The sequence below is a fragment of the Callithrix jacchus genome, chromosome 17 (assembly GCF_049354715.1).
Source record: "Callithrix jacchus isolate 240 chromosome 17, calJac240_pri, whole genome shotgun sequence".
Taxonomy (NCBI): Eukaryota; Metazoa; Chordata; class Mammalia; order Primates; family Cebidae; genus Callithrix; species Callithrix jacchus.
The window spans coordinates 59,927,971-59,954,145 of record NC_133518.1 but is presented as its reverse complement, the minus strand read 5'-3'; the positions used below and the strand labels follow the sequence as shown (position 1 = coordinate 59,954,145).

General features: G+C 36.3%; 1 protein-coding gene and 1 long non-coding RNA gene across 6 annotated transcripts in view; one reads left to right on the top strand and one right to left on the bottom strand.

The window, feature by feature from the left end:
• ZNF385D (zinc finger protein 385D) overlaps positions 1 to 26,175 on the top strand; it is a 940,329-nt gene that overhangs the window by 768,519 nt on the left and 145,635 nt on the right. For 4 of the 5 annotated variants that reach the window (XM_078354398.1, XM_008983901.4, XM_002759647.6 and 1 more), the window contains one exon: positions 20,089 to 20,199. The exons of the other annotated variant lie outside the window; for it this stretch is intronic. In XM_078354398.1, coding sequence (XP_078210524.1) covers positions 20,089 to 20,199 — 111 coding nt within the window. The remainder of the gene's footprint in view (positions 1 to 20,088; positions 20,200 to 26,175) is intronic. 5 annotated transcript variants of the gene reach the window in all.
• The window catches only part of LOC103788876 (uncharacterized), a 62,910-nt gene that overhangs the window by 25,412 nt on the left and 11,323 nt on the right, over positions 1 to 26,175 (bottom strand). The gene's annotated exons all lie outside the window — the stretch shown is intronic.

Below are 26,175 nucleotides of genomic sequence, written 5' to 3'. Positions count from 1 at the left end.
TGCTCTCCATTTTCCATGCTCAGCTGTCTCCTTTATCACCTATTTGAACCCTGTGCTGTCTTTAATGTACTTCTTTATAGATTTATATGATAAAGTGAAAATAGCTATGGAAACTCTTGCCAAGGCATGTTATACAGTATATGGCCCTTTCCTGTGGAATGTTTAGGAATAGTTTGAAATTTGGCTTAGCAGCCTTACACTTTATCCATGATTTGTTTTTCTTAAGAGTTAACATCACTATCCCAGAGATGCATAGGCAGCCAGATTATTTTGCCAGGTTATTAACACAAATCTGTAGTACTAGGACATTTCCTTGATTGTGATTGCCTTTCTTTATGTTTGCTTATTATGAGCCAAGATTCCTTTAAAAATTCAAATGGTTATCCAGAAAGATCTGGAGAAATGATTTAGAAACTTTCCTTAAAAGACAAAGGAAATTTAGCAACAGAAGAAGGCTAAAAGTGTAGTTTTAGCTGTCATATATTATTTTCATAATGGAAGGAATTATGTATTCCAAGAAAAGGAAAGCAACTCTCACTAAGAGTACCCAGAAGATTTCAGAGGAAGTGACATGATCCTAAATCATGTTCTTGATGGCAAAATGTTATTTAGAAAGCCTAATTTTTAGATGGAATAATTTTTGTGGTCAAATATGAGCAACAATATTCCTTTACCTGTAAACTTTAATTTATTGATGTCAGGTATTTTGGATGAGTGTACATTTTTAGGAACCAAGATTACCTTTCTTTAGATGTGTTATTTAAAACACATTTAGAAATAACTCTAGTTATATTTCAAAATGGCACAAAGATTCTACACATACAATCTCTTCTCTGGAGATGTTCTTAAATTTAAAGGAATACAAAAAGGAAATATAGCTGCAAAAGAACAGAGGTGTTTTGGATTGCCAACAGATGAAAGCTTTAAATATTTCTAGAAACCATAGGGTACATTGAAGTGCATGGAATAGAAAAACTAGAGGAGTCTGAGGTAAAATACTGGATAAGTTCTAGAATTAGGGTCTGCAGCTAGAATGATGGATGAAGAAAGCAGGAAACATGGGACCAGTCAGGCTGAAAACATGATGATTGATGACTGAGAAGAAGAAAATTTGTTTTATGTTAAGATACAAACACATTATTTATAGAAAATAAAGGCAGAAAGAAAACATAGAAAAACATGGTTTATATATGTAGAAGACAAAAATAAGACAGAATTTCAAGCAGTTGATGAATAAGAAAGGATAGTTTGCTTGAAGCTAAAAAATTCCCTTTTGAATGAGCCAAGATTTGTAGTATTGAAAGCATAAAGAAGTCTAATTCTGTCACATTACCCAGCCAGCAGACACAAATATTAATAAAACTAAAACTACAATACTATTGTTTATTAGCTTTTAAATTTTACAGTCACTTACAAAGTCTGGGGGAATGAGTTGCAGTTAAAAGAATATTTCAGTTAGAAAGTTTTTGGACATTTAAAAGTATAAATGGGCCGGGTGCAATGGCTCATGCCTGTAATCCCAGCACTTCAGGAGACTGAGGTAATCACTAGAGGTCAGGAGTTTGATACCAGCCTGGCCAACATGGTAAAAATACAAAAATTAGCCAGGCATAGTGGTGTGTGCCTGTAATCCCAGCTACTGGGGAGGCTGAGGCAGGAGAGTCGCTTGAGCCTGGGAGATGGTGGTTGCAGTGAGCTAAGATCAAAGCCTTTGTATTCTAGCCTGGGCAACAGAGCCAGACTCTGTCTCTCAATAAGTAAATCAATACATAAATAAAAGTGCAAATGTAGCTGAGATAATCTGAGAATTGGAAATTGAAGGAGAAGAAAAAAATGAGTAACTTCAATGAGGGTATTTGAGATCCTGATTCAAATTAAGGGAACCAAATATAAAAGTGGAAACATACTATTTAAGGTTATAAAATAACAATAGAATATTTAAATGAATAAAAACTGTTAAAAGCTATGTAGAGAAGTATGGAAAAAAGACAAAAAATGTGACAGAATATATAAATTCTCATCTTTCTTAGTGCCTAGAGATTTAGATATATTAGTGTGTTATTTAGAGCTGTGATGTCAACCATCAGAGAAAAAGTCCTAACAGTAAATAAATGCTTTAAACATTGACCTCTGGACTGGGAATGTTAGAAAAGAGGGTTTTATTTTTCATCTGAAGTGCTTTTGTACCCTTGTATTTGCTGCCATGTGTGCATTCTTTGATAAGAAAATTTTAAACTAGAAATTTTAAGATACTATATTCTAAGAGCCCCTATGAACGAAGACTTAAGTAATAGGTAGTGTTCCAACAAAATAACCTCTTAAATCAGTATTTCTCAATGTGTTTGCTCATGGAAAACTATTTGGAGTTTACAACCCCCTCTGGGCCATGTAAGTTTAAATGGTTACAGTTTATATTTTAGTTTATGTAGTTTATATAAACTAAATAGTAACTATATAGTAAGCCATGAATTGCCAACAGCACTGTATTTTGGGTCTTTCAAAAAACTGTACATGTGTTAGAAAAGGTAGACATAAAAGTGTTAAAAATACAACCAAAAGGTGACTGTACCTACATGGTTAAGAGAAGTTCTATGGCGCTGGCTTGGCTTCACCTGTGGTTCAAGTGGACTTAATCTTTAAGGTTTTTGGAAATATGAGATACCCTTGACTTTATCCTTCCTTGACCTCCACAATTGAGAACCTCTTGCTGAACACTTGACCTTTATGATACCTTTCCAGCTTCTGACTTAGTCCACTTTTACATTAGTTTTTTTAAGTTCTTGAGAAAGGCCCATGAGTGAAAAATAGGCAGAGTAGAGAGAGAAAAAAATGGAGAAAGAGAACTAGTGCTTTAGCAATTTGGTGGGAATTTAAAATAGCCTACACTGTAATAAAAGCAAGTCGGTTGTTAGAGATACTTTATAATAGCCCTTTTTTTTTTTGAGACGGAGTTTCGCTCTTGTTACCCAGGCTGGAGTGCAATGGGGCGATCTCGGCTCACCGCAACCTCCGCCTCCTGGGTTCAGGCAATTCTCCTGCCTCAGCCTCCTGAGTAGCTGGGATTACAGGCATGCGCCACCATGACCAGCTAATATTTTGTATCTTTAGTAGAGATGGGGTTTCACCATGTTGACCAGGATGGTCTCGATCTCTTGACCTCGTGATCCACCTGCCTTGGCCTCCCAAAGTGCTGGGATTACAGGCTTGAGCCACCGCGTCCAGCCCAATAGCCCTTGTTTTATTTCAAGTTGTTCTGGTTTAGTTTTCTCCATCAGTTTTTGTTTTTATTTAATGGGGATGCATTTGTGCCTTGTGATTTGCCAACTGCCAAAAAACTCCAGATTCAGATCCAGTTTACAGATTGAGTTTAGAAGTTTGTTTACCAACCCCATACAATTGCAGTCAGCGTGATGTGTAGGAAAAACACTGGATTTTAATAAACCTAGATATCAATCTTAGACCTATAATATATAGGTTACCACAGCAAATCATGTATCCTGGTTTTTCCTTAGTTTCCATTTCTGAAAATGAGGATAATGCTGTATCCTTATTATATTATTGGCTACAAAATTATTTATTGGTTGAAGAGAAGACACTGGTATTTTGGAAACATTTGGTGAAAAAATTTTAATCTAAGACAGGTGATTCTATTACTACTTTTTTGAGCAATGCTTCTCAGTCATCCCCAAGGAGCATTTTAAACACTAAGTTGAATCAGCATTGTACTGGGGCCCTGGCTCTGTACCTTTAACAAGCTTCCCAAGGTGATTCTCAGTGTACAGCCGGGGTTGAGAATAGTCAGCTTAAATACTTGGTAAGCATTTTAAAAGCTAGATTGTTAATTTTACTTTATAAAAATCCAGATTATTTTGGATATTTACATCAAGGCTCCAAAACATAGTCACTTTCAGATAACAGTGCGATTCTTCTACAAAGCTGAACAATGTGACTACAACCAAGAATTCTATCTTGGACCAGCTTTTTCTCCTTAAAATGACTGAGAGTCAACTGGGGTGGCTGTTTTCACATGTCTAATTACTTTCTCTAACAATAAATCTTTATTGTTCCCTCTCTGTCATCAGACACTTACTTTAAGATAAATGTAACATCTCATATGACAAACCTACAGCCAATATCATACTGAACGGGCAAAAGCTGAAAGAATTCCCTTTGAAATCAAGCACTAGACAAGGATGCCCTCTCTCACCACTCCTATTCAACATAGTATTAGAAGTTCTAGCCAGAGCAATCAGGTAAGAAAAAGAAATAAAGGCTATTCGATTAGGAAAGGAGGAAGTCAAATTTTCTCTATTTGCAGATGACATGATTGTATATCTAGAAGACCCCATCATCTCAGACCAAAATCTACTGAAACTGATAAGCAACTTCAGCAAAGTCTCAGGATACAAAATCAATGTGCAAAAATCACAAGCATTCCTATATACCAATAACAGACAGAGAGCCAAATCAAGAGTGAACACCCATTCACAATTGCTACAAAAAGAATAAAATACCTAGGAATACAACTAACAAAGGATATAAAGGACCTCTTCAAGGAGAACTACAAACCACTGCTCAACAAAATAAGAGAGGACACAAACAGATGGAGAAACATTCCATGCTCATGGTTAGGAAGAATCAATATCATGAAAATGTCCATACTGCCCAAAGTAATCTATAGATTCAGTGCTATCCCCATCAAGCTACCAGTGACCTTCTTCACAGAACTGGGAAAAAACCACTTTAAACTCCATATGGCATCACAAGAGACCCCGCATAGCCAAGACAATCCTAAGCAAAAAGAACAAAACTGGAGGCATCACACTGCCAGACTTCAAACTATACTACAAGGCTACAGTAATCAAAACAGCATGGTACTTGTACCAAAACAGAGACAGAGACCAATGGAACAGAACAGAGACCCTAGAAGAAACACCACACATCTACAACCATCTGATCTTTGACAAACCCAGCAAAAACAAACAATGGGGAAAGGACTCCATGTTTAATAAATGGTGTTGGGAAAACTGAATAGCAAGGTGCAGAAAGCAGAAACTGGACCCCTACCTGTCACCTTACACTAAAATTAACTCCAGATGGATGAAAGATTTAAACATAAAACCTAACACCATAAAAACACTAGAAGAAAATGTACACAAAACCATCCAGGACATAGGCATAGGCAAGGACTTCATGACTGAAACACCAAAAGCAATGGCAATAAAAGTCAGGATAGACAAATGGGATCTGATTAAACTCCAGAGCTTCTGTACAGCAAAAGAAACCATCATTAGAGTGAATCGGCAACCAACAGAATGTGAAAAAATGTTTGCAATCTACCCATTTGACAAAGGGCTAATATCCAGAATCTACAAAGAAGTAAAACAGATATACAAAAAAAAAAAAAAACATTCAAAAGTGGGCGAAGGATATGAACAGACACTTTTCAAAAGAGGACATATATGAGGCCAACAAACATGAAAAAATGCTCATCATCACTGGTCATTAGAGAAATGCAAATCAAAACCACACTGGGAGATATCATCTCACACCAGTTAGAATGGCAATCATTAAACAATCGGGAGACAACAGATGCTGGAGAGGATATGGGGAAATAGGAACACTCTTACACAGTTGGTGGGAGTATAAATTAGTTCAGCCATTGTAGAAGATAGTGTGGCAATTTCTCAAGGATCTAGAAATAGAAATTCCATTTGACCCAGCAATTACACTATTGGGTATATAACCAAAGAACTGCTACTATAAAGACACATGCACATGTATGTTCCCTGCAGCCCTGTGTACAATAGCAAAGACCTGGAACCAACCCAAATGCCCACCAATGATAGACTGGACAAAGAAAATGTGGTACATATACACCATGGAATACTATGCAGCCATAAAAAATGATGAGTTTGCGTCCTTTGTAGGGACTTAGATTAATCTGGAAATCATTATTCTCAGCAAACTGACCCAAGAACAGAAAGCCAAGCACCATATGTTCTCACTCATAGGTGGGTGTTGAATGACGAGAACATGTGGACTCAGGGAGAGGAGCATCACACACAGGGGACAATTGCGGGGGAGGTAGGGGAGAGACAATGGGGGCATGGGGAGGGATAATATGGGAAGAAATGCCAGATATTGTATGCACCTAAAATAAAATAAATAAATTTAAAAAAACACACATCTCACCTCTTCTGCAATTTAGGGAGGGGAAAAAATAAGCATATTATTTGAGTAGCAGATGGTAAATGAATGGCATGGGAATTTATAGGGTGCTATGAAGACTTGAAGAAGTGTATTAGCTTTGCCGACTGAGAGACTAGAGGAAGTGTTGCTGGAAGCAGTTGCGTTTGGAGGGATAGATGGGAATTACACATCTGATATACAATTGATAAAGGTTGAAGAAATGAAAGCCTTTGAAAAGAACAGGAGACAATAAAATACACTGGATTATTTACGGCACTGCCAGCAGGTCTATACTACTGCAGTGAAATGTCTGGGGCATGTAGTAATGAAAAAATGAATGGAAAAATGTAGACCTGGGCTAGTTCTTGGAAGGCACTGTCTGCCAAAGCAAAATGTCCCTTGTGGCTTGAATTCCACTTCACTGGCTAAGAGAAAGAGACATACAGAGCACGTATGGCAGGAGGAAGAACATAAATTAGTGAAAGAATACTTCAGTGCCAGGAGAAGTAGAATATCTCAAGAAAATGTCCATCTTAGCCAAAACACAGAACAAAAGAAATTGATCAATGCCAAATAACAAGCATTGAAGGGACCTTCTGTAAGGAATTGGCAGATAAATACAGGTATGTAAATCAGCACAGAAATAATATGTGTGTATGTATACACACACACAAATGTATATATTTGCATACATATATACATTTGCATTTTTAACAAAACAAAAACAATCAAGGATATTCTTATGTGCTAAATTTCATATATATGTATTATCTTGGAATTTTCAGGCAGAAAATATTAAAAAGATAATCTACAGAGAAGGAATTTATATAAGATTCGTTCATATAAGGCATTAAATGGTGACTGAAACAAAAGAATATGCAATAAAATGAGGAAAAAAAGTGTACAGCTTAAACATTGCCCACAATTTATGTCTTTTATAATCAACCAAACAATGAAAACTGGAAAAATCATATGTTGTTCTTACCAATGTGCCATTGTTTTTTTTTTCTATACATTCATAACTTTAATTTTGTGACACTTCAAAAATATTTAATGTATTATTTGGAGTCTGGTTAGTAATGATCTGCCATTAACTGGTGCACTACTTATTTCAATTCTATTCTCCTCATCTCTGAACATTTTAATTCTTTGAGCTCGTTTCTTCTTCCTAGACCCTTGAGAATCACAAAATTCTTTGAGGCTAAAATTGATCACGTCGAGAATCAGGGCAGGCAAGAAACGATCTCAGTAATTCATTTATTGTTTGAACTTTTCCTTTTAGCCACTTAGACAGGAAAACTAATTTTAATTATTAATTTTCCATTAACCAGGACATCCTAGCATTCATGGCTGAGTAAAATTTCCCAGTTGTTACTCGATTCTTGTATCATCAGTTCCATTTATTTTAAGTAGAATTTTGCCCTTCCAAAAAAGAAATGTTGATGTTTTAACCTACAGTACATCAGAATATGACCTTATTGGTAACAAAGTCTTTACAGAGATACTCAAGTTAAAATAAGATCATTAGGGTAATTCGAGATGATTGGTAACCTTATAAAAAGAGAAATTTGGGCACAGAGACAGAGATACACAGTGAGAATACAATGCATAAAAAGGAGAATTTGAATGATGCATCTACAAGACAAAGGTCACCAAAGATTGTTGGCAAAACACCAGCAGTTAGGAATGGCAAGGAAGGATGCTCCTCTACAGGCTTCAGAAGAAGCATGGATTTGACAGCACCTTAATTTCACATTTCTAGCCTCCAGACCTGTAAGATGATAAATTTCTGATGTTTTAAGCCACTGAGTTTGCAGTATTTTGTTATGACAATTCTAGAAAACACATGATTAAAATATTTAAAAATAAATACAAAAAGGCCAACTAACATAGGACTTCCTCATCTTTACTTTTTTCCAAACCTGGACATTAAAATAACTAAATGAACAAAGCCCTCCCTTTAATAGCACCAGGATTTCATAAAAGAAAATTTTAATAGTAAAAGAAGGGCATATTTTAGAATAAGAGAAAATTCTTAAAATTTAGCCATATACAATTTATGTACTTAAGTATATTGTCTCTACCTTCATTGTCACATCACAGTACTTTCAACAGCTGACCCATGTTTCAATGACTTATCCAAGAACCAGATGCACTGTGGAATTCTGATACAGCTGGTCAAAGAATAGATTTCTGGAATATATTTCCTTGTTCAATCAATAATGCCATGTTGTCTAGGACATCCCTTGAAAATGGAATCCCAATTCTGGAGTTGTGAGATTGATAACCAGAATTAGACTTTATTCAGAGACCGGTCCTGAACATCATTGAGAAACCTGGCTTGTCTTTGTGGCAATAGGTATCATAGGCATTCATTGCCTTGGAAAGAGATTTTGTTATGTAAGGATGCTAGAAACAGGATTCTAATCAAAGCAGAAAGGAATTAAGATTGAAACTAAGGCTCTTTAAGTGCTGATAAGGTCTCTCCAGTGTTCAAATTAAACAATGAGTTTTCAACATAAATATTAAGACAATCAGGCATCATTTATTCTTTTCTAAAACATGCAATCCTTATCAAAATACCAATGATATTTTTCATAGAAATAGAAAAAAAATCTTGAAATTTGTATGGAACCACAAAAGACTCCAAATAGCCAAAGCAATCCAGGGCAAAAAGAACAAAGCTGGAGGCATTACACTATCTGACTTCAAAATTTACTACAAAGCTGTAGAAACCCAAACAGCATGGTTCTGGCATAAAAGCAGACATATCGACCAATGAAACAGAATAGAGAACTCAGAAATAAACACACGTATTTATAGCCAACTAATTTTTGACAAAAAGGCACCAAAAACATACAACAGGTACAGGACAGTCTCTGAGATAAATGATACAGGGAAACTGGATATCCATATGCAGAAGAATATTCCCATTATACAAAAATCAATGTGAAATTGATTAAAAATCTAAATGTAACACCCAAAACTATAAATCTATTACAAGTAAACATAGGGAAAACACTTCAGTACATTGATCTGGGCAAGGATTTTATGTGTAAGACTTCAAAAGTACAGGCAACAAAAGCAAAAACAGAGAAATGGGATTATACTAAACCAAAAAGCTTCTGCACAGCAAAAGAAACCATTGACATAGGGAAGACACAGCCTGTAAAGTGAAGGAAGATATTTGCAAACTCTTCATTCAACAAGAGATTAATATTCATAATATACAAAGAATTCCAAGAACTTGACAGCAAAAAAAAAATAATTAATCCAATCAAAAAAATGGGTAAATGACCTGCACAGACATTTCTCTAAAGAAAATATCATAGTGCAGTGGCTTGCACTTGTAGTCCCAACAAGTTTGGGAGGCTAGGGCCAAGAGGATTGCTTGAGCCCAGGAGTTCGAGGTCAGCCTGGGCAACATGGCAGGACCCTGTCTTTACAAAAAGACAAAAATCAAAAAATTAGCCAGGCTTGGTGGTGAGTGCCTATAGTCCCAGCTTTTTGAGAGGCTGGCACAGGAGGATCTCTTGAGCCCAGGAAGTTGAGGCTGCAGTGAGCTGAGATTGCACCACATCATTCCAGCCTGGGCAACAAGGACCCTGTCTCAAAAATAAATAAGATAATATACAAATGGTCAAAAAGTATATGAAAAATGCTCATCCCTAATTATTAAGAAAATGCAAATCAAAGCCACAATGAAATATCATCCCACCCCAGTCAGAATGGCTATCGTAAGAAGACAAAAAAGAATATGCTGGTGAGGCTGCCGAGAAAGAGGAACTCCGATACACTGTTGGTGGGAATGTTAGTACAGCCATTATAGAAAACAGTATGTAGGTTCCTTCAAAAACTAAAAATAGAACTACCATATGATCCAGCAATTCCACTACTTGGTATAAACCCAGAAGAAAGAAATCAGTATGTCAGATTGATCTCTGTACTCCAGTGTTTACTGCAGCATTATGCACAATACCTAAGATACGGAATTAACTTAAGTGTCCATCAGTGGATGAATGAATAATGTGGTATATATACATAATGGAATCCCATTCAGCCATAAAGAAAAATGGCATCTTGTCAGTTTTTAAAACATGGATGATCCTGGAGGACATTATGTTAAGTGAAATTAAGCCAGACACAGAAAGATAAATACCATGTGTTATCACTCATATGTGGAAGCCAAATAAGTTGATTTCATAGAAGTACACAGTAGAATAGTGATAACTAGATGCTGGGAAGTCTAGAGGGAAGGAGGAGAAGGAGATATTGGTTAACAGATACAAAAGTATACAACTAGATAGGAAGAATAAGTTCTAGTGTTCTTTAGCACTTTATTGAAGACATAGAATAAGAACTTACTCAATATCTTCAAATAGCTAAAAAAGAAGATAGTGAATGTTCCCAACACAAAGAACTGATACATGTTAGAGGTGAATATGCTAATTACCATGATTTGATTAGACACTGTATACATGTATCAAAATATCACATTTTACCCCACAAATATGTATATTATGTATCAATTAAAAATAAAAATTAATATTCGTTTAGAAAAAACTGTTACAGAAAAAGAAATCTCATTGAAATAAAATCACTCTTCTTCCCTTTTTTTCTCAGACTTGTTTTTTTCTCTAACTGTATCTTTTCTCATTTGTAAAGTGAGAAATTTCAATAAAGTTTAACTATGTATTGAGTGCTCTCTGGGCCCCAGGTAAAGGAATAAGGATCACTGGATATATGAGCATTGGTGAAACACAGTCTCCACCCACTGGAGATATCAAACATAGATGAATTCTAAAATTGTGCCCAGGGCTTAACTGACAAATTGTGTTGGTAACAATTACATACTTCCATTTAAAAATCACAGAGTGTGGGCTGGGCGCGGATGGCTCACCCCTCTAATTCCAGCACTTTGGGAGGCTGAGGTGGGTGGATCACAAGGTCAGGAGTTCGAGACCACCCTGGCCAATATGGTGAAAGCCCATCTCTACTAAAAATACAAAAATTAGCTGAGCATGGTGGTGCACACCTGTAGTCCCACCTACTTGGGAGGCTGAGGAAGGAGAATTGCTTGAACCCAGGAGATGGAGGTTGCAGTGAGCCGCAATCACACCACTGCACTCCAGCCTGGGTGACAGAGCAAGACTTTCTCAAAAAAAAAAAAAAAGTCAAAGTACAAGTGTCTGTGGGCATTTCACAGCAGAATCATAATATATTGGTTAAATGTAATTTGCATGAGCACATAAATGATTCTAAGAAAAATAATGTACGAAGATGCCCTTAAGCTCATCCATCCTTTACTTTGAGCTTTTTTAAGCTACCATAGAACATTGGGGAATTAGCCATGGCAGAAATCACTGACAATGCAATATTTCTTAAATTACATGTCCTGAATACTTGAAGGTCATATAAATGCCTTTGCTTATTTAAGTTCAGGCATTGATTTTCTGAACAAAATCAGCTCCTCCTCAGTTGCTCAAGGGACCACTGTGGGTAGTAGCCTTTGTCCAACAAGATGTCCTGGTGCAAAAGAGTCTGGTGTTGTGATATACCAATTGCTCCATTGTTTAGATGACAATAGAATATATGCAAATTACTCTTGGTGGTTTGCAGCTGTAAAGTTTACTCAAGTTGGCATTCTGTATCTGTATTGGATCATGAAATCATTATTCTCCCATATACCTTTGCTTCTGTTAAGCTTTGTGCACCTTTTTAAGCCTAAGCTTTTGTTGTTGAATCCAGGTTTTCCCACTGCTATTGTTAAAATCATACCAAGGCTGATATTGTTTAGATGCTGGGCTTCCATGTTGCTCAATTTACTTAGCAATTCAACAGATGGGCACTGAGCCCTTGATAAGTATGAGCCACTCTGCTAATTGCTGGGTACAAAGAATAATGAGACCCAACCCTGCCTTGACTTTACTCTTTTGGGAGAGACAAAAAGTGAAGTGACATTGTCAGATGGTGTGGAGTGTTGTACTTCTATGCCTGGGAAGACTTAGCCTATCTGAAGGTCAGATGAGAGTTCAGCAAAAAGAGACATCATAATTGAGTCCTGAAAGCTGGGTAGACATTAGCCAGGAGACAATGGACTAAAAAGAATGGGGAAGAGAGTTTTCAAGTTAGAGGAAGCACAAATGACTTAAAGGTGAAAGGGAGCTTGGCATATTAAAAAATGGGCTGTTCCCTTAATGTATTTATGTAACTTATACATGTTATAGTTCCTACTATTGATCAAATCATCAAATTTGGGCTTGACCTGATCTAGGAGATTGATTTGACTCACTTTCAGTTAGCTATTATTGTTTTCTTCTAATTTAAAGCTTTATATAGTTGAATTTATTTATCTTTCCCTAGAAAGACCCTTTGAGCCACGTTTCTACTCTTTTTCAGGTTTTCTGCTGTGCAGGGGTGGAAAGCTGCACATTTTCTCACTCATAAGGGTCAGAGCTGACATTCCTATAACAAACTACTTGTTGACAAGAAAAGTATAGCATTTACTTAATCAAAGTTTTACCTAAAACAGTATTCATCAGAAATGAAAACCAAGGAGCCAGGGAAAACTCTATTTTTATATGTAGGTTTAATAAAGAAGAGACCACTGTGTAGAAATGTGATCGGACCAAAGGATATGATCCGAGGTCTTCCTATATCCTTCACTTTAAAGTACCCAGCATGTCAAGGGACCATAATTCGAGGTATTCTATTCTGAGTCCCAACAATACAATCACTTAGGGAAATTGTATGCCACCATTTAATTGGTAAATATGAAAACTGTAGTTAAGTTAAAGTATCCTTTGGATATCTTGTTAAATGAAAAGCAAATTAACTATCATTTCCATGTTATGCTTACAACTTTGTAAAATTATGCATGAAAAGTACAAGGATACACAAATACTGTATTATAAAAACTTTGGCCTTATCTTTGTCCTCAGTTCCAACTAGGTAACCTGTAAAACTTGGAAATTTCCCAAGTGATAGGAGTATCCAGAACTCTTGTATCACATCTGAGTTTATAAGATTAACCATAAAATTAAAGGATTAGGGCTTTGAGCCCAGTAATGTCATTCCAACCTCTGAGGAGTGGAAGGATGCTGGAGATTGAGTTCATATGCCTTGCAATTTAGTCAATCGTGCCTAGATAATGAAATCCACAAAAAAAAAAAAGAAAGAAAAGAAAGAAAAAGAAACTATGGACAGTAAGACTTGGGTGAGTTTCTTTGGTTTGAAAGGTGTAGGAAAGGAGATGCATCATGATTCCATGCGGAGAAGACGTGGAAGCTCTGATTCAGGATCCTCCTAGTTCTAGCCCTATGTGTCTCTTCATCGAGCTGCTTCTGAATCGTGTCCTTTACAATAAAATTATAATAATAAGTTTAGTGCTATTTTTGAGCTACATAAGTCATTCTAGCAAGTTATCAAGCCCGTTGGGAGCAGAGGAGCCCCTAAATTTGTAGCCAGTTTGTCACAAATGCAGGTGGCTTGTGGACCCTCAAACTTGTGACTGGTGTTTGAAGTAGTCTTGTTGGAGACTATCCCGTTAAATTGTGGAGTCTACACCAATTCTGGATGGTTAGTGCCAGTATCACATTGCAGTACTGTAACTGCCATCTTGAAAAACTCTTTGGCAGCACCTATTAAAGTTTATCCTATAAATATTCTATAACCAGCCGGGCGCGGTGGCTCACGCCTGTAATCCCAACACTTTGGGAGCACAAGGCGGGCGGATCATGAGGTCAAGAGATCGAGACCATCCTGGCCAACATGCTGAAACCCTGTCTCTACTAAAAATACAAAAAATAGCTGGGCATGGTGGCATGTGGTCCCAGCTACTGGGGAGGCTGAGGCGGAAGAATTGCTTGAATTCAGGAGGCGGGGGTTGCAGTGAGCCGAGATTGCGCCACTGCACTCCAGCCTGGTGACAGAGCAAGACTCCGTCTCAAAAAAAAAAAACAAAAAATTTTTTTCTATAACCTAGAAATTTAATTCCTAGATATGTCAGATAAATGACTACTATAACCAACAAATACATGCCTAGAATTGTTTTTAGCTTATTCCTAACAGATTAACAGGGACAGCAATCCAACTCTTCAACAGTTTCTACATCTTGTCTGACCCAAGAACCCCTTTCTTTCTTGACTACTACCCATATCGGCATTGTTTGAGACAGATTTTGTAAAGAAAAGATTCTTGACAATAATACACATACACAAAATAAGATGTTACTGGTTTGAGAGATCAGACCTGTTGGTTTCTGGTCTGATCTCTCAAAACAACATACATGACTTTCTTTTGATATAAAATATTCAGTTATAATAGTAAATCATAAGTTTCAGCAAAATGATCAAAGTTGCCATGTGTATGTCTCAATTTGATAGATGCTACTCTTAGTTATATAAAATACTACACAGCAACAGAAGCGATAAAAATACAGACATAATGAGGAATGAAAGAAGCCAGACACAAAAGAATGCATACTGTGTACTTAGGTTCTTATGACCTGCAAAAGCAGGTACAAGTCATCTCTGGTGACATCTCATAATTGACTCGGCAAGTGCACGACTGAGAGACTTCTTGACTGCTGAAAATGTTCCATCTCATTATTGGGATGGTGTAAACATGAGGTTATGCATATATTTTTTAAAATCTGCAAAGGATACACTTAAAATGTATGTACTCTTTGTGTGTAAGTTATACATCCATTTAAAAAGTTAAAGGACAAAAATGGAATTTCTCAAATGGTAACATTTTTGTGGGAGTGGGATTTTAAGCAACTTTTATATTAGTGCTTTTTAATGCATGAATATGAGTAATATAAAAACATTTTACTAATTCAAAGTTGATGTAATAAATATACTAGCATTTCCACTCAGTGACACTTCATACTGGAGAGTCACAAATGTTCATATTTGAATATGATGAATATTACAAAGCTTGATTATCGTATCTGAGAGACTCACAGGAGTATGGTGAGAGGCTTGTGTTTGTTAGCAAGTTTCCCACTTACTAGTTATGTGAAATTGGACAAAGTGCCATAAAAGCTCCTTAATAACTTAGAATAAAAATTCTATGACCATCCAACACACAGAAAATGCCTGTAAGTGTAACCTTTAAAGTTACTGTTACTGGACATTATTACATATAAATACCAGCTGAAAAAGACAACCTTTTTATTTCTAGACTTCTAAACTTCCTGGCATTTTGAGTTCTTATTCTTTGATTTAAAAACTGAAAGCCACAGTAATAATAGAAACAGAGAGAGAAGAGGTCTCTTAGAGCAGGAACTGTAAACTCAGGGTTAAGTTTCATCCTCTGTGAAAATACAACAGGAGTCCTAGAGAAGAGAACCTTGAGCTGAGGCTGCTGTACTTGAAGCATGTCCCCTGTATGCTCATTTAAAATCAATTTAGCAGAATCCCCAGAGGGGAGGTGAGGGAAAACCTAGCCTTAGATAGAAATGCAAAGGTTCTTCAGCCTGAAATGAAGAAAAACATATTCATTTGGCTTTAAATAAGGCCATGGGCTGAGTTTGAAATTGAATTTTAGCCTGGAGTTTGGGTAAGCATATCAATAGGTAGTGTATCATTCTTCACTTTTGTTTGGAGTTGTTGATTAATAGATTTAGAAAATTCTGGCTTTCAAAATATCACAATTTAGAAATCAAATAAATGTATACTAAAATGCAGATTTCACCATTTCTTTTTGTTTTTAATTCAGTGGTTGCCCTGGTTTGGTGAAATACATATGAAGTTTCTACATTATTCGTTTGGTGTCTACTATTGTACTGAAACTTTTACATTTTACTTATATTTTTAAAATAATTTTCTTTCTGTGATCACTATTTTCTAAAATGTATCCATTGAACAATGATGCTAAATTGTTTACAAAATCAAACAAACCAGCAAAATTGTTGTTTATATTAAGTTAGAAATCATGCATTTGAAACATATTTTTCTTGTACATCTCAGAGATTTGAATATTCTGTATTGTGTGCTGTTAATGTCTAAGCTGTCGTATCTCGATTTTCTATATCTTGTCTGACCCAAGAACCCCTTTTTTCTTGTACTACTACTCGAGGCATTGCTTGAGACAGATTTTGTTAAAAAAAATTCTTGGTAATAATATGCATACACAAAATAAGATGTTACTGTTTTGACTGATCAGACCTGTTGGTTTCTGGAGAGAAAAACAACATATATGACTTTCTTTCTATATAAAATATTCGATTGTAATAGTAAATCTTAAGTTTCAGCAAAATGATCGAAGTAGCTGTGTGTGTGTGTCCCCTGATTTGACAGATGCTACTTTTAGTTATATGGCATGTGGTATAATCTAATTAACTATTTAATAACAGAACTGATTATTTAGATTTTGCTGTTTCATAATTCCTCATTGTAAAACATTGTGTGTATATATATGTGTGTGTGTGAATATTATTTTTATTAATAAAGATGTTAAAACTTGTACTAGGTTTTTAAAAGGATAAAAGATAATTACTTTTGATGGTGTATCTACAGTTTGTGAAATCCATCTTTAAAAGGTAATTCAGTTAAGTACTTATTAAGTATTCTGGGAAATAAAATTGTCTCTGCAGAAGAATATACCACTTTGCATTTTGAAATTTGATTTTATAGCCACAATGATCAGAACATCATTCAATTCAAACAAAATAGCTTAATATAAAGACTGTATTACATTTGCATGAAGTAACTAGTCCCAAAATACCTTCTTTACAGATTTGGATTGGATGTGGTCACTGCTTCCCCAGTGTTACTAAAGAAAAAAACTAGTAATAATAATAATACCCTGATCACCAAAATATGATAAAAACTCAGCAGTATGTATTTAAGGAGAGCATCTTTAGATATACATATACAGTTCATTTTTATTTCAAAGTATCATTATAAGAGGACTTCAATATTCCTTAATGGGTTATAGGCATAATTAATTCACCTTATCCCCTAATAGAAATGAACCCCATTTGTGCACAAAATGTACACCAACAGAACATTGTAAGGCAACTACCTGTAAGCCAATTATCTCTTTCTGCTTTTAATTTTTGGTCAGCTGGTGGCTGAAGGGAAAATTACCCTTCAATGTTCTCTGGGGTTGTTTTAATAGAAGCGATAGAAGAATTATCCTAGAGAGAAGAATGAGGGCTATTGAAGCAGCACAGATTCACACATTTGTGTGGCTGCTGACTTTCTCAAGCTCTGTGCATTGTTAATTTTGGTTCTGGGGAAAAAAGGTTGAGGAAGGTTTAGAAGCTTAGCTGGGGTGAGAGACTTGGCAGTATATATAAAGAAGAATCCTGTACTATGTCCAGTGGCCCTTCGTATTGCTCTTCTACAGCAGGCCCAAGCTAAGGAAAAGAGATACTGTAATTTTAAATTAATTTTCATGTTTGGATTAACACACTTAACTGATTTTAGGAATGATCTCACGTTGCAGTACCTTGATTTTCTACATCTTATCTGACCCAAGAACCCCTTTCTTTCTTGCCTACTCCATATAACAGTGCTACTTGATCAAAGAATTGACTGAAAATAATGAAATGCTTTCAGTCAATGGATAAACACATGTAGTGCATCCTTAGAGGAATACTACTGAGCAATAAAAAGGAGTAAGCTACTGTTACATGTAACAACATGGATCTGAGCACCATTGTACTGCATGATAGATTCCAGACACGAATGACCACATACTATATGATACCATTTATATGAAATGGCAAAAGAGAGACACAGAAATGGCAAAAATACATAGAAAGCAGGCCAGTGGTTTCAGGGTCTGGGAGGAAGAGGCAGAGAATGACCATAGAGGGGTAAGAGGGAACTTGTCCAGATAGTGGAAAGGGTCTGTGTGATACTTATTCTCACTCTATGCATTTGTCACATTTCACTTGTACACTTAGTACTGGTGTTTTTTATTGCATTTAAATTGTACAAAACCTAAATAAAATCAGTTAAGATTAAAATATTATAGAATTCACTTGTAAAGCTGAGAAGTGATCCTATAATTTGTTTTTTTGACAGTCTCATTCTGTTACCCAGGATGGAATGGGGTAGCATGATCTCAGCTCAATGCAATTCAGATTCAAGTGATTCTCCTGCCTCAGCCTCCGAAGTACTTGGGATTTCTGGCACCTGCCGCCATGTCTGGCTAATCTTATTTTCACGTTGGCCAGGCTGGTCTCCAACTCCTGACCTGAGGTGATCTGCCGCCTCAGCCTCCCAAAGTGCTGGGATTACAGGTGTGAGCTACCGTGCCCAACCTATCATACGTAAAAGTGGCCAGAAAAATGAGGACAGACTGAGCTTCATCCAGAATTTGGCAAGCATTAACATCAGACAATAAATTTAAAGGGAAGTTAGAAAAGAAAAATGATTGCACCCATGAGCTCTTCTCCTTTGTCACTGCAATCATGTAATATGTAAATCAACTAGTCCAGTGATATAGCCAATGGAAAGCATTATAATAAATGCTGCTATTATTGTTATTGTTATTATTCAGAACCATATATTAAGAGTATCTAGACAACCTAATAGGAGTTGTGAATACAGAGGAGTCAGAAACTTTCTCCTTCCTTCAAGTGGAGAGAGCCTGTGAATTAACTGATTCCAGTGATTTGAGAAACACAAAAGGAGATGGAATTGATCAATGACTTATTTAGGGGAATTAATGAACTATAATGTGTCACCAGAGCTGAATATTAAAGCATCATTTCTGACAGATTCTGAGCACTTTTGTGTGTAACAAATAATTTCTGATCTATTTCAATCTATTATGAAGACTCTTGGTAACTCATCATGTGAAAAATGGGAAACGTGCCAATGAGTAAAGGAGTTTGAGGCTGATATGAACCTTGATCTTCATATGTGCTACAACATAAAACATATAATAATAGCATCTATTTAATGTGCCCAGACTGACTATCCTAAGTAAATTTCATGTATTGTCACATTTAAGCTTCATCACAACTTTAATAAATGGACATGGATAGTGGAAGAAGTTACATAAGAATTAAGATTAAGGGCTGGGTGTAGTGGCTCAAGCCTGTACTCCCATCTACTTGGGAGGCTGAAGTGGGAGGATTGCTTGAGCCCAGGAATTTGAAGCTGCAGTGAGCTATGATCTAGTCACTGCACTCCAGCCAAAGCAACCATAGAATAAAGCTTGGTGAGGGAACATTTAACTTTATCAAAGCTGGATTTTTGATACTATGTTTTTGTTGTTGCTTGTCCTGCCCTGGAAATAGAATGCAGAGAGTTAACTGATATCTGGCCCAAAATCTCTCGCACCCCCAGTAAGTCCACAGGTTAACATTATATACTAGGTGGTCAACAAGTGATTGCTGAATGACTTAAATAACAGCTCCATGTTTCAATTACTGGAAAGCAGGATTTGTATATTATATTCTTAGCCTAAAAGATACCAAACATAGCATAAGGTCGATGTTGTATAATGGTGTGTAATTCATTTTCGTGGCTTCCCAGCTGACCAGTCTATTGTGAAGTCCATTTTGGGGTAATGGTATAGAGATACTTCTGTGTTAGATTGCTGGCATTAGCAATAACTTGAATTTTGATAAATCTTTAATTATACTTAACAGTTATGAAACTGAGACAATTGTTGCTTTTAAATGAGAAAAACAGTTAACATGCAGGCTCTAGGGTACATTTATCATTTCCTTATCATACTGCGCTTTAGGCTTAATGTTATCTACTTTCCAAGAAAGTAAAAATGTTGTTTCTTAGAATATAAAGGTTCTTTATAATGTGAGCAATAGATTGAAGCTGTACAGATTGGTTCTTTAATGAAATGGGCAAAATTCCAATGGAACTGACAAGCTTTATTTCTATTTGTTGTATTTCTTTTTTCTCATTACAGATGGACCCGATTCAGAAAGCTGTAATAAACCATACATTTGGGGTTCCTCTTCCCCATCGAAGAAAGCAAATTATATCATGCAACATTTGCCAGTTGAGATTTAATTCTGATGTAAGTTTATCATTTAGTATTCACTTTAAAAATACATTTTGGTGTTCTAATCTTGCAGGAGAAAAGATTTCTTAAACATTTCTCCAGTAACTGAGCATGTCAAAAATCAAAAATAACATTTAACTCATTATGGGCTTTAATTTTGGAGATTATGTTATGTTGGCGGTTTCCTACAGAAAAAAATTGCACTATACAAGTTTATATACTTGCAGTTTAATTTTTTTTTTTTTTAGTCTTTTGGGAATGGTACATGTAGTTAATACACTTTGCCTTTAGAAACAGTAAAACTTAGGACCAATGGAACTTTTAATAGATTACACTCTGAAATAAGATAGGTACCAAAACATATTTTAAGAACAAGATTTTGAGTTTATAAATTTTTGGCTGGATTGGAGGCTTCAAATTCCATATTACTGCTATGTCCTTAATTATATTTATGCTAGACACTCAAAGTGTCTTAGGGGTATTGGTATTTTAACAGGGGGTCCTACAGACCTAAAACCACTGAAGCCCCAAAAGATTATTCAGTGTAGAACATATAGGAAGAAAACATTTGTGGACCTGACTGGTACTTCACAAGTTATTCACGGAGTTATTCACATCCATCTCTAAAGACCAGGGTGGACTCTGGATCCATCACAGTGATACTAATTTTGACCTGTGGCCGATAGAAAAAAAATATGTATGTATTCTCTTCCCCGCCAAACCTGCTCTGATATGGAGATAATCCTGAGAGTTCCAGAAGAGAAAAGCAACCGCAGTTTAGAAGGAACAGGAATTGGACAGCATTCACACTGTAGGCAAACAGAAGGCTCCACCTATCGAAATTGAGTCTTCCAAGCTACCATTTTATTGTGCTAAGTTGATAGACTATGTAGAGATGATCAAACAGATCTGAATTCTGGAGAACGTTATGCCTTCCAGTATTTAACCTCCCCAATCAAGTACTTCTCTTAGATGCTCTGATAAGGATAAGATATAAGATAATCGAGTATAGGAAATAGATGAGGCATCAAAAAATAGTTTATTTCTTCTTTGAGGAGAACATTTCATCTATTTTGCTTTTGTCTTAAGAATTCGTACTTAATAATGCAATCATCAGGTAATTTTATAATATCTATTGACTTAAAAAAGAGAAGAATGGATTGCCTGCATAATGCCTTAGTCCATTTGGCAAGCTAAAACAAAACACCATAAAGTGAGTAGATTATAAACAACAGAAATTTATTTATCAGAGTTCCAGAGGCTGAGAAGTCCAAGATTAAGGTGCTGACAAATTCACTGTCTGGTAAGGGCCTGCTTTCTGGTTCACAGATGGCACATTTTCACTGCATTTTCACATAGTGGAAGGGATAAAGGAGCTCCCTTGAAGCTATTTTATAAGGGCACCAATCTCATTGACAAGGGCTTTGCCCTCGTGACTTAAATCATCTCCAAAAAGGTTCCACCTGCTACTACCATCCCCTTGGGGGTTAGAATCTTAACATATGAATTTTCCCAGTATGCAAATAATTATACCACAGCAACACTTAAGTGGTATTTGCTGCCAAAAACCAAAATGAATATACTAAACATACAACATTTTATGTGAAGGCATTTTTGTTTAATGCTGAGCACCTTGATTTGAGTTATAGAAATTTACCACGGAATTGCTTAATTTATTAACAATAAAGATAGCCTGGGGAGAAATGCCAAATGTGGGTGAAGGGGAGGAAGGCAGCAAAACACACTGCCATGTGTGTACCTATGCAAATGTCTTGCATGTTCTGCACATGTACCCCAAAACCTAAAATACAATAAAAAAAATAAAGTATTCTCAAGTGATAACTAAGATAAATCTCTTCAAGCTGTTGTAAAGAGTCCTCTTATATACATAAATAAAGGTTCTAAACTCAATAGCTTCAACTTTGATCATTTTTAAACACTCAGCAAACAATTATATAGTTTTATAATTATTATTTTAAGTGGTTTCTTTTTGGTTCCTCTTTTCCTAAATTGTATTTATTTTTCACTTTGAAACTGATCAGATAATGATGTAAGTCTCCCAGGAGCCATGTTGTCAGCTTCTTATATTTAATGAGACTACTTAAAATATCTCCTCCTGCCTATGACTTCACTGTCAATATTCTCTGCATTAAGAACACTTCTGTTAAACTAGGCATAAGAAAGAAACTTCAAGGTCATTGAACCTCATCTCCTACTAAGTGCAAGAATTTCATCTGTCACAAGTGCAAGATTTTTTTGTTGATTATTCCTTGTGATGAGTTGCTTACCATTTCCAGACAGTGGTTCTATTTTGGGAGTGTTTCTAATAATGTAGATTGATGTCAAATTCATGATTGGACACTTTAGAAATACTGTCAAATATACTTTAGAAAACACATATTTTTATATATAATTAACAATATAAATTGATATAACACATGGAATATGAACATACTTCTCAAAAATGTATGTAATCTTATTTCATTTCCTTGGTGAGAGAGTAGCAATTTATTTTGTTACTGAAGTTTCAAAGTAGAATGGGCATCAATATGTATTTATTAGGGACAACTGGCTTCTCATTCTCACAACTTTGCTTTCAGGTCTGGCATGTTGTAAAAGGAACATGGCCAAGGTATTTGGATCTGTGGACTAATCGCTTTGGGTCATAATTAAACAACTGCAGTCTTGACCAGATGTTTACTGTGTTAATCTTCTATTGCTGCTATAACAAATTACCACAAACTTAGTGGCCTGAAGCAACACAAATATGCAGGCATATCTCAACTCGCTTTGTGTCTCTGCATCACATTGTGGCTCTTCTTTAAATATTTCAGACTTTTCTATTATTACTATATCTGCTATGATGATTTGTGACTTTTTTTTTTTTAATTTTTTATTGGATTATAGGTTTTGGGGTACATGAGCAGAGCATGCAAGACAGTTGCGTAGGTACACACATGGCAGTGTGCTTTGCTTTTCTTCTCCCCTTCACCCACATTTGGCATTTCTCCCCAGGCTATCCCTCCCCACCTCCCCCTCCCACTGGCCCTCCCCTTTTCCCCCCAATACACCCCAGTGTTTAGTACTCCCCTTTCTGTGTCCATGTGTTCTCATTTTTCATCACCCACCTATGAGTGAGAATATGCAGTTTTGATGTTACTATTGATTGTTTGGAGGCACCGTGAATTCCACCCATATAAGATGGTAGATGTAATCAATGAATGTCGTATGTGCTCTGATTGCTCCACCATCTGCAGGTTCCCCAATCTCCCAGCCTCTCTTTGGACCTTTCTATTTCCTGAGACACAACACTGAAATTAGGCCAATTAAAACCCTACAATGGCCTGCATGTGTTCAAGTGAAAGGAAGTCACACATCTTTCGATTTACATCAAAAGCCAGAAATGATTAAGCTTAGTGAGGAAGGCATGCCAAAAGAAGAGTCAGGCTGAAAGCTGGGCCTTTTGTGCCAAATGGTTAGCTAAGCTGTAACTGTAAAAGAAAAGTTCTTGAAGGAAATTAGATGTGCTACTCTAGTAAACACATGAACAATATGAAAGCCAAAGAGCCTTATGTTTGATATGGAGAAAGTTCCGGTGGTTTGGATAGAAAATCTAATCAGCCATAGCATTTCCTTAAATCAGAGCCTAATACAGAGGAAGGCCCTAACTCTCTTCAAGTCTACAAAGGCTGACAGAGGTGAGCAAAAGTGTCTGAAGCTGGTAGCGGTTCGTTCATGAGGTTTAAGGGAAGGAGTCATCTCCATAAGATAAATGTATATGGTTAAGCTGCATGTGTAGATGTAGGAGCTACAGCAAATGATCCAGAATATCTAGCTAAGGCCATCAATAAAGGTAGCTACAAGCTACACTACACAACAGATTTTCCGTGTAAACCAAAGAGCATTCTATTGGAAGATGATGCTATCTAGGACTTTCCCAGCTGGAGAGGAAGTCAGTGCCTGGCTTTAAAGATTCAAAGAATCTTTACCCTCCTGTTAGGATCTAATTAAGTTAGTGTCTAAATTGAAGCCAGTGCTCATTGACTATTCCAAAAATCTTAGAGCCCTTAAGAATTACACTAAATCCACTCTGCCTGTGTTCTACAAATGCAACAACAAAGCCTGGATGACAGTACATCTGTTCACATCATGGTTTACTGAATATTTTAAGCCTACTCTTGAGATTTATTGCTCAGAAAGAAAGATGTCTTTCAGAATATTACTGTTCATTGACAATGTACCTTACCACCCAAGAGCTCTGATGGAGATGTTCAGCAAGATTAATGTTGTTTTTATGCCTGCCTATACTACATTCACTATGCAGCCCATGGATAAAGAAGTAATTTTGACCTACAACTCTTATAATTTAAGAAAAAAATATATATACATTTTTTCTTTTTTTGAGATGGAGTTTCACTCTTGTTACCCAGGCTGGAGTGCAATGGCGCGATCTCGGCTCACGGCAACCTCCGCCTCCTGGGTTCAGGCAATTCTCCTGCCTCAGCCTCCTGAGTAGCTGGGATTACAGGCACGCACCACCATGCCCAGCTAATTTCTTTGTATTTTTAGTAGAAACAGGGATTCACCTTGTTGACCAGAATGGTCTCGATCTCTTGACCTCGTGATCCACCCACCTCGGCCTCCCAAAGTGCCGTGATTACAGGCGTGAGCCACTGCGCCCGGCCCATGAAATATATTTTTAAGACTATAGCTGCCATAGATAGTGATTCCTCTGATGGATGTTGGACAAATAAATTGAAAATTTCTGGAAAAAATGTCACTGTTCTAGATGACATTAAGAGCATTTGTAATTTGTGGGAAAAAGTCAAAACAGTCATATTAACAGGAATTTAGAAGAAGTTGATTCCACCCCTCATGGATGATTTTGAGGGTTTCAAAACTCAGTGAAAGAAATAACTAGATATTGTGGAAACAGCAAGAGAACTTAGAGTCTGAAGATATTATGAATTGATGCAATCTCAAGATAATCGCATGATAATCTCCTTTCATGGATGAGTTGCTTCTTTTGAATGAGCAAAGGAAGTCATTCCTTGGATGGAATCTACTGCTGGTAAAGATGCTGTGAACACTGCTGAAGTGACAAAGCATTTAGAATATTATATAAATCTAATTGACAAAGCAGTGCAGGCTTTGAGAGGATTGACTCTAATTTTGAAATAAATTCTGGTGTAGATAAAATGCTATCAAACAGCATTTTATACTACAGAGAATTCTTTTGTGAAAAGAGGAATTCTTGATGCAGCGAAGTTCATTGTGGTCATATTTTAAGAAATTCCCACAGCTACTTCAACCTAAAACCACCACCAGTATGATCAGCAAATAGCTATCTACACTGAGGCAAGACCCTCCACCAGCAAAAAGATTGTGTCTTGCTGAAGATTCATGTTACTGTTAGCATTTTTCAGCAATAGCATATTTTAAAATTAAGGTATATACATTGTATTCTTAGTCATAAGGTTATTGCACATTTAATAAAGTATGGTGTAAATAACTTTTATATGCATTGGGAAATGAGAAAATTCACGACTCACAATATTGTGATATTTGCTTTCCCGGGGTCATCTGGAACCAAATTGCAATATTTCTGAGGTATATCTGTATTACTTTACAGGTCTGAAGGTGAGAAGTCTGAAATGGGTCTCACTAGGATAAAGTCAGGGTGTCTGAAGGGTTATGTTCTTTCTACAGGGTCATGTTCTTTCTGCAGGCTCTGGGGGAGAATCCAGTTTCTTGCCTTTTTCAGCTTCTAGAGGCTGCCTGCATTTTTCAGCTTGTGACCCCATTCCATCTTCAAAAACAGCAAGAGCCAATTCAGTCCTCTCACCCCTAATCATTCTCTCACTCTTCTGCCTCCCTCTTCCACATTCGCAGACCCTTGTGATCACAAAAGGCCCACCTGGGTAATTCAGGATAATTTCCTTATTTTGAAGTCAACTGATTAACAACTTTATTTTCATCTGCTAACCTAAT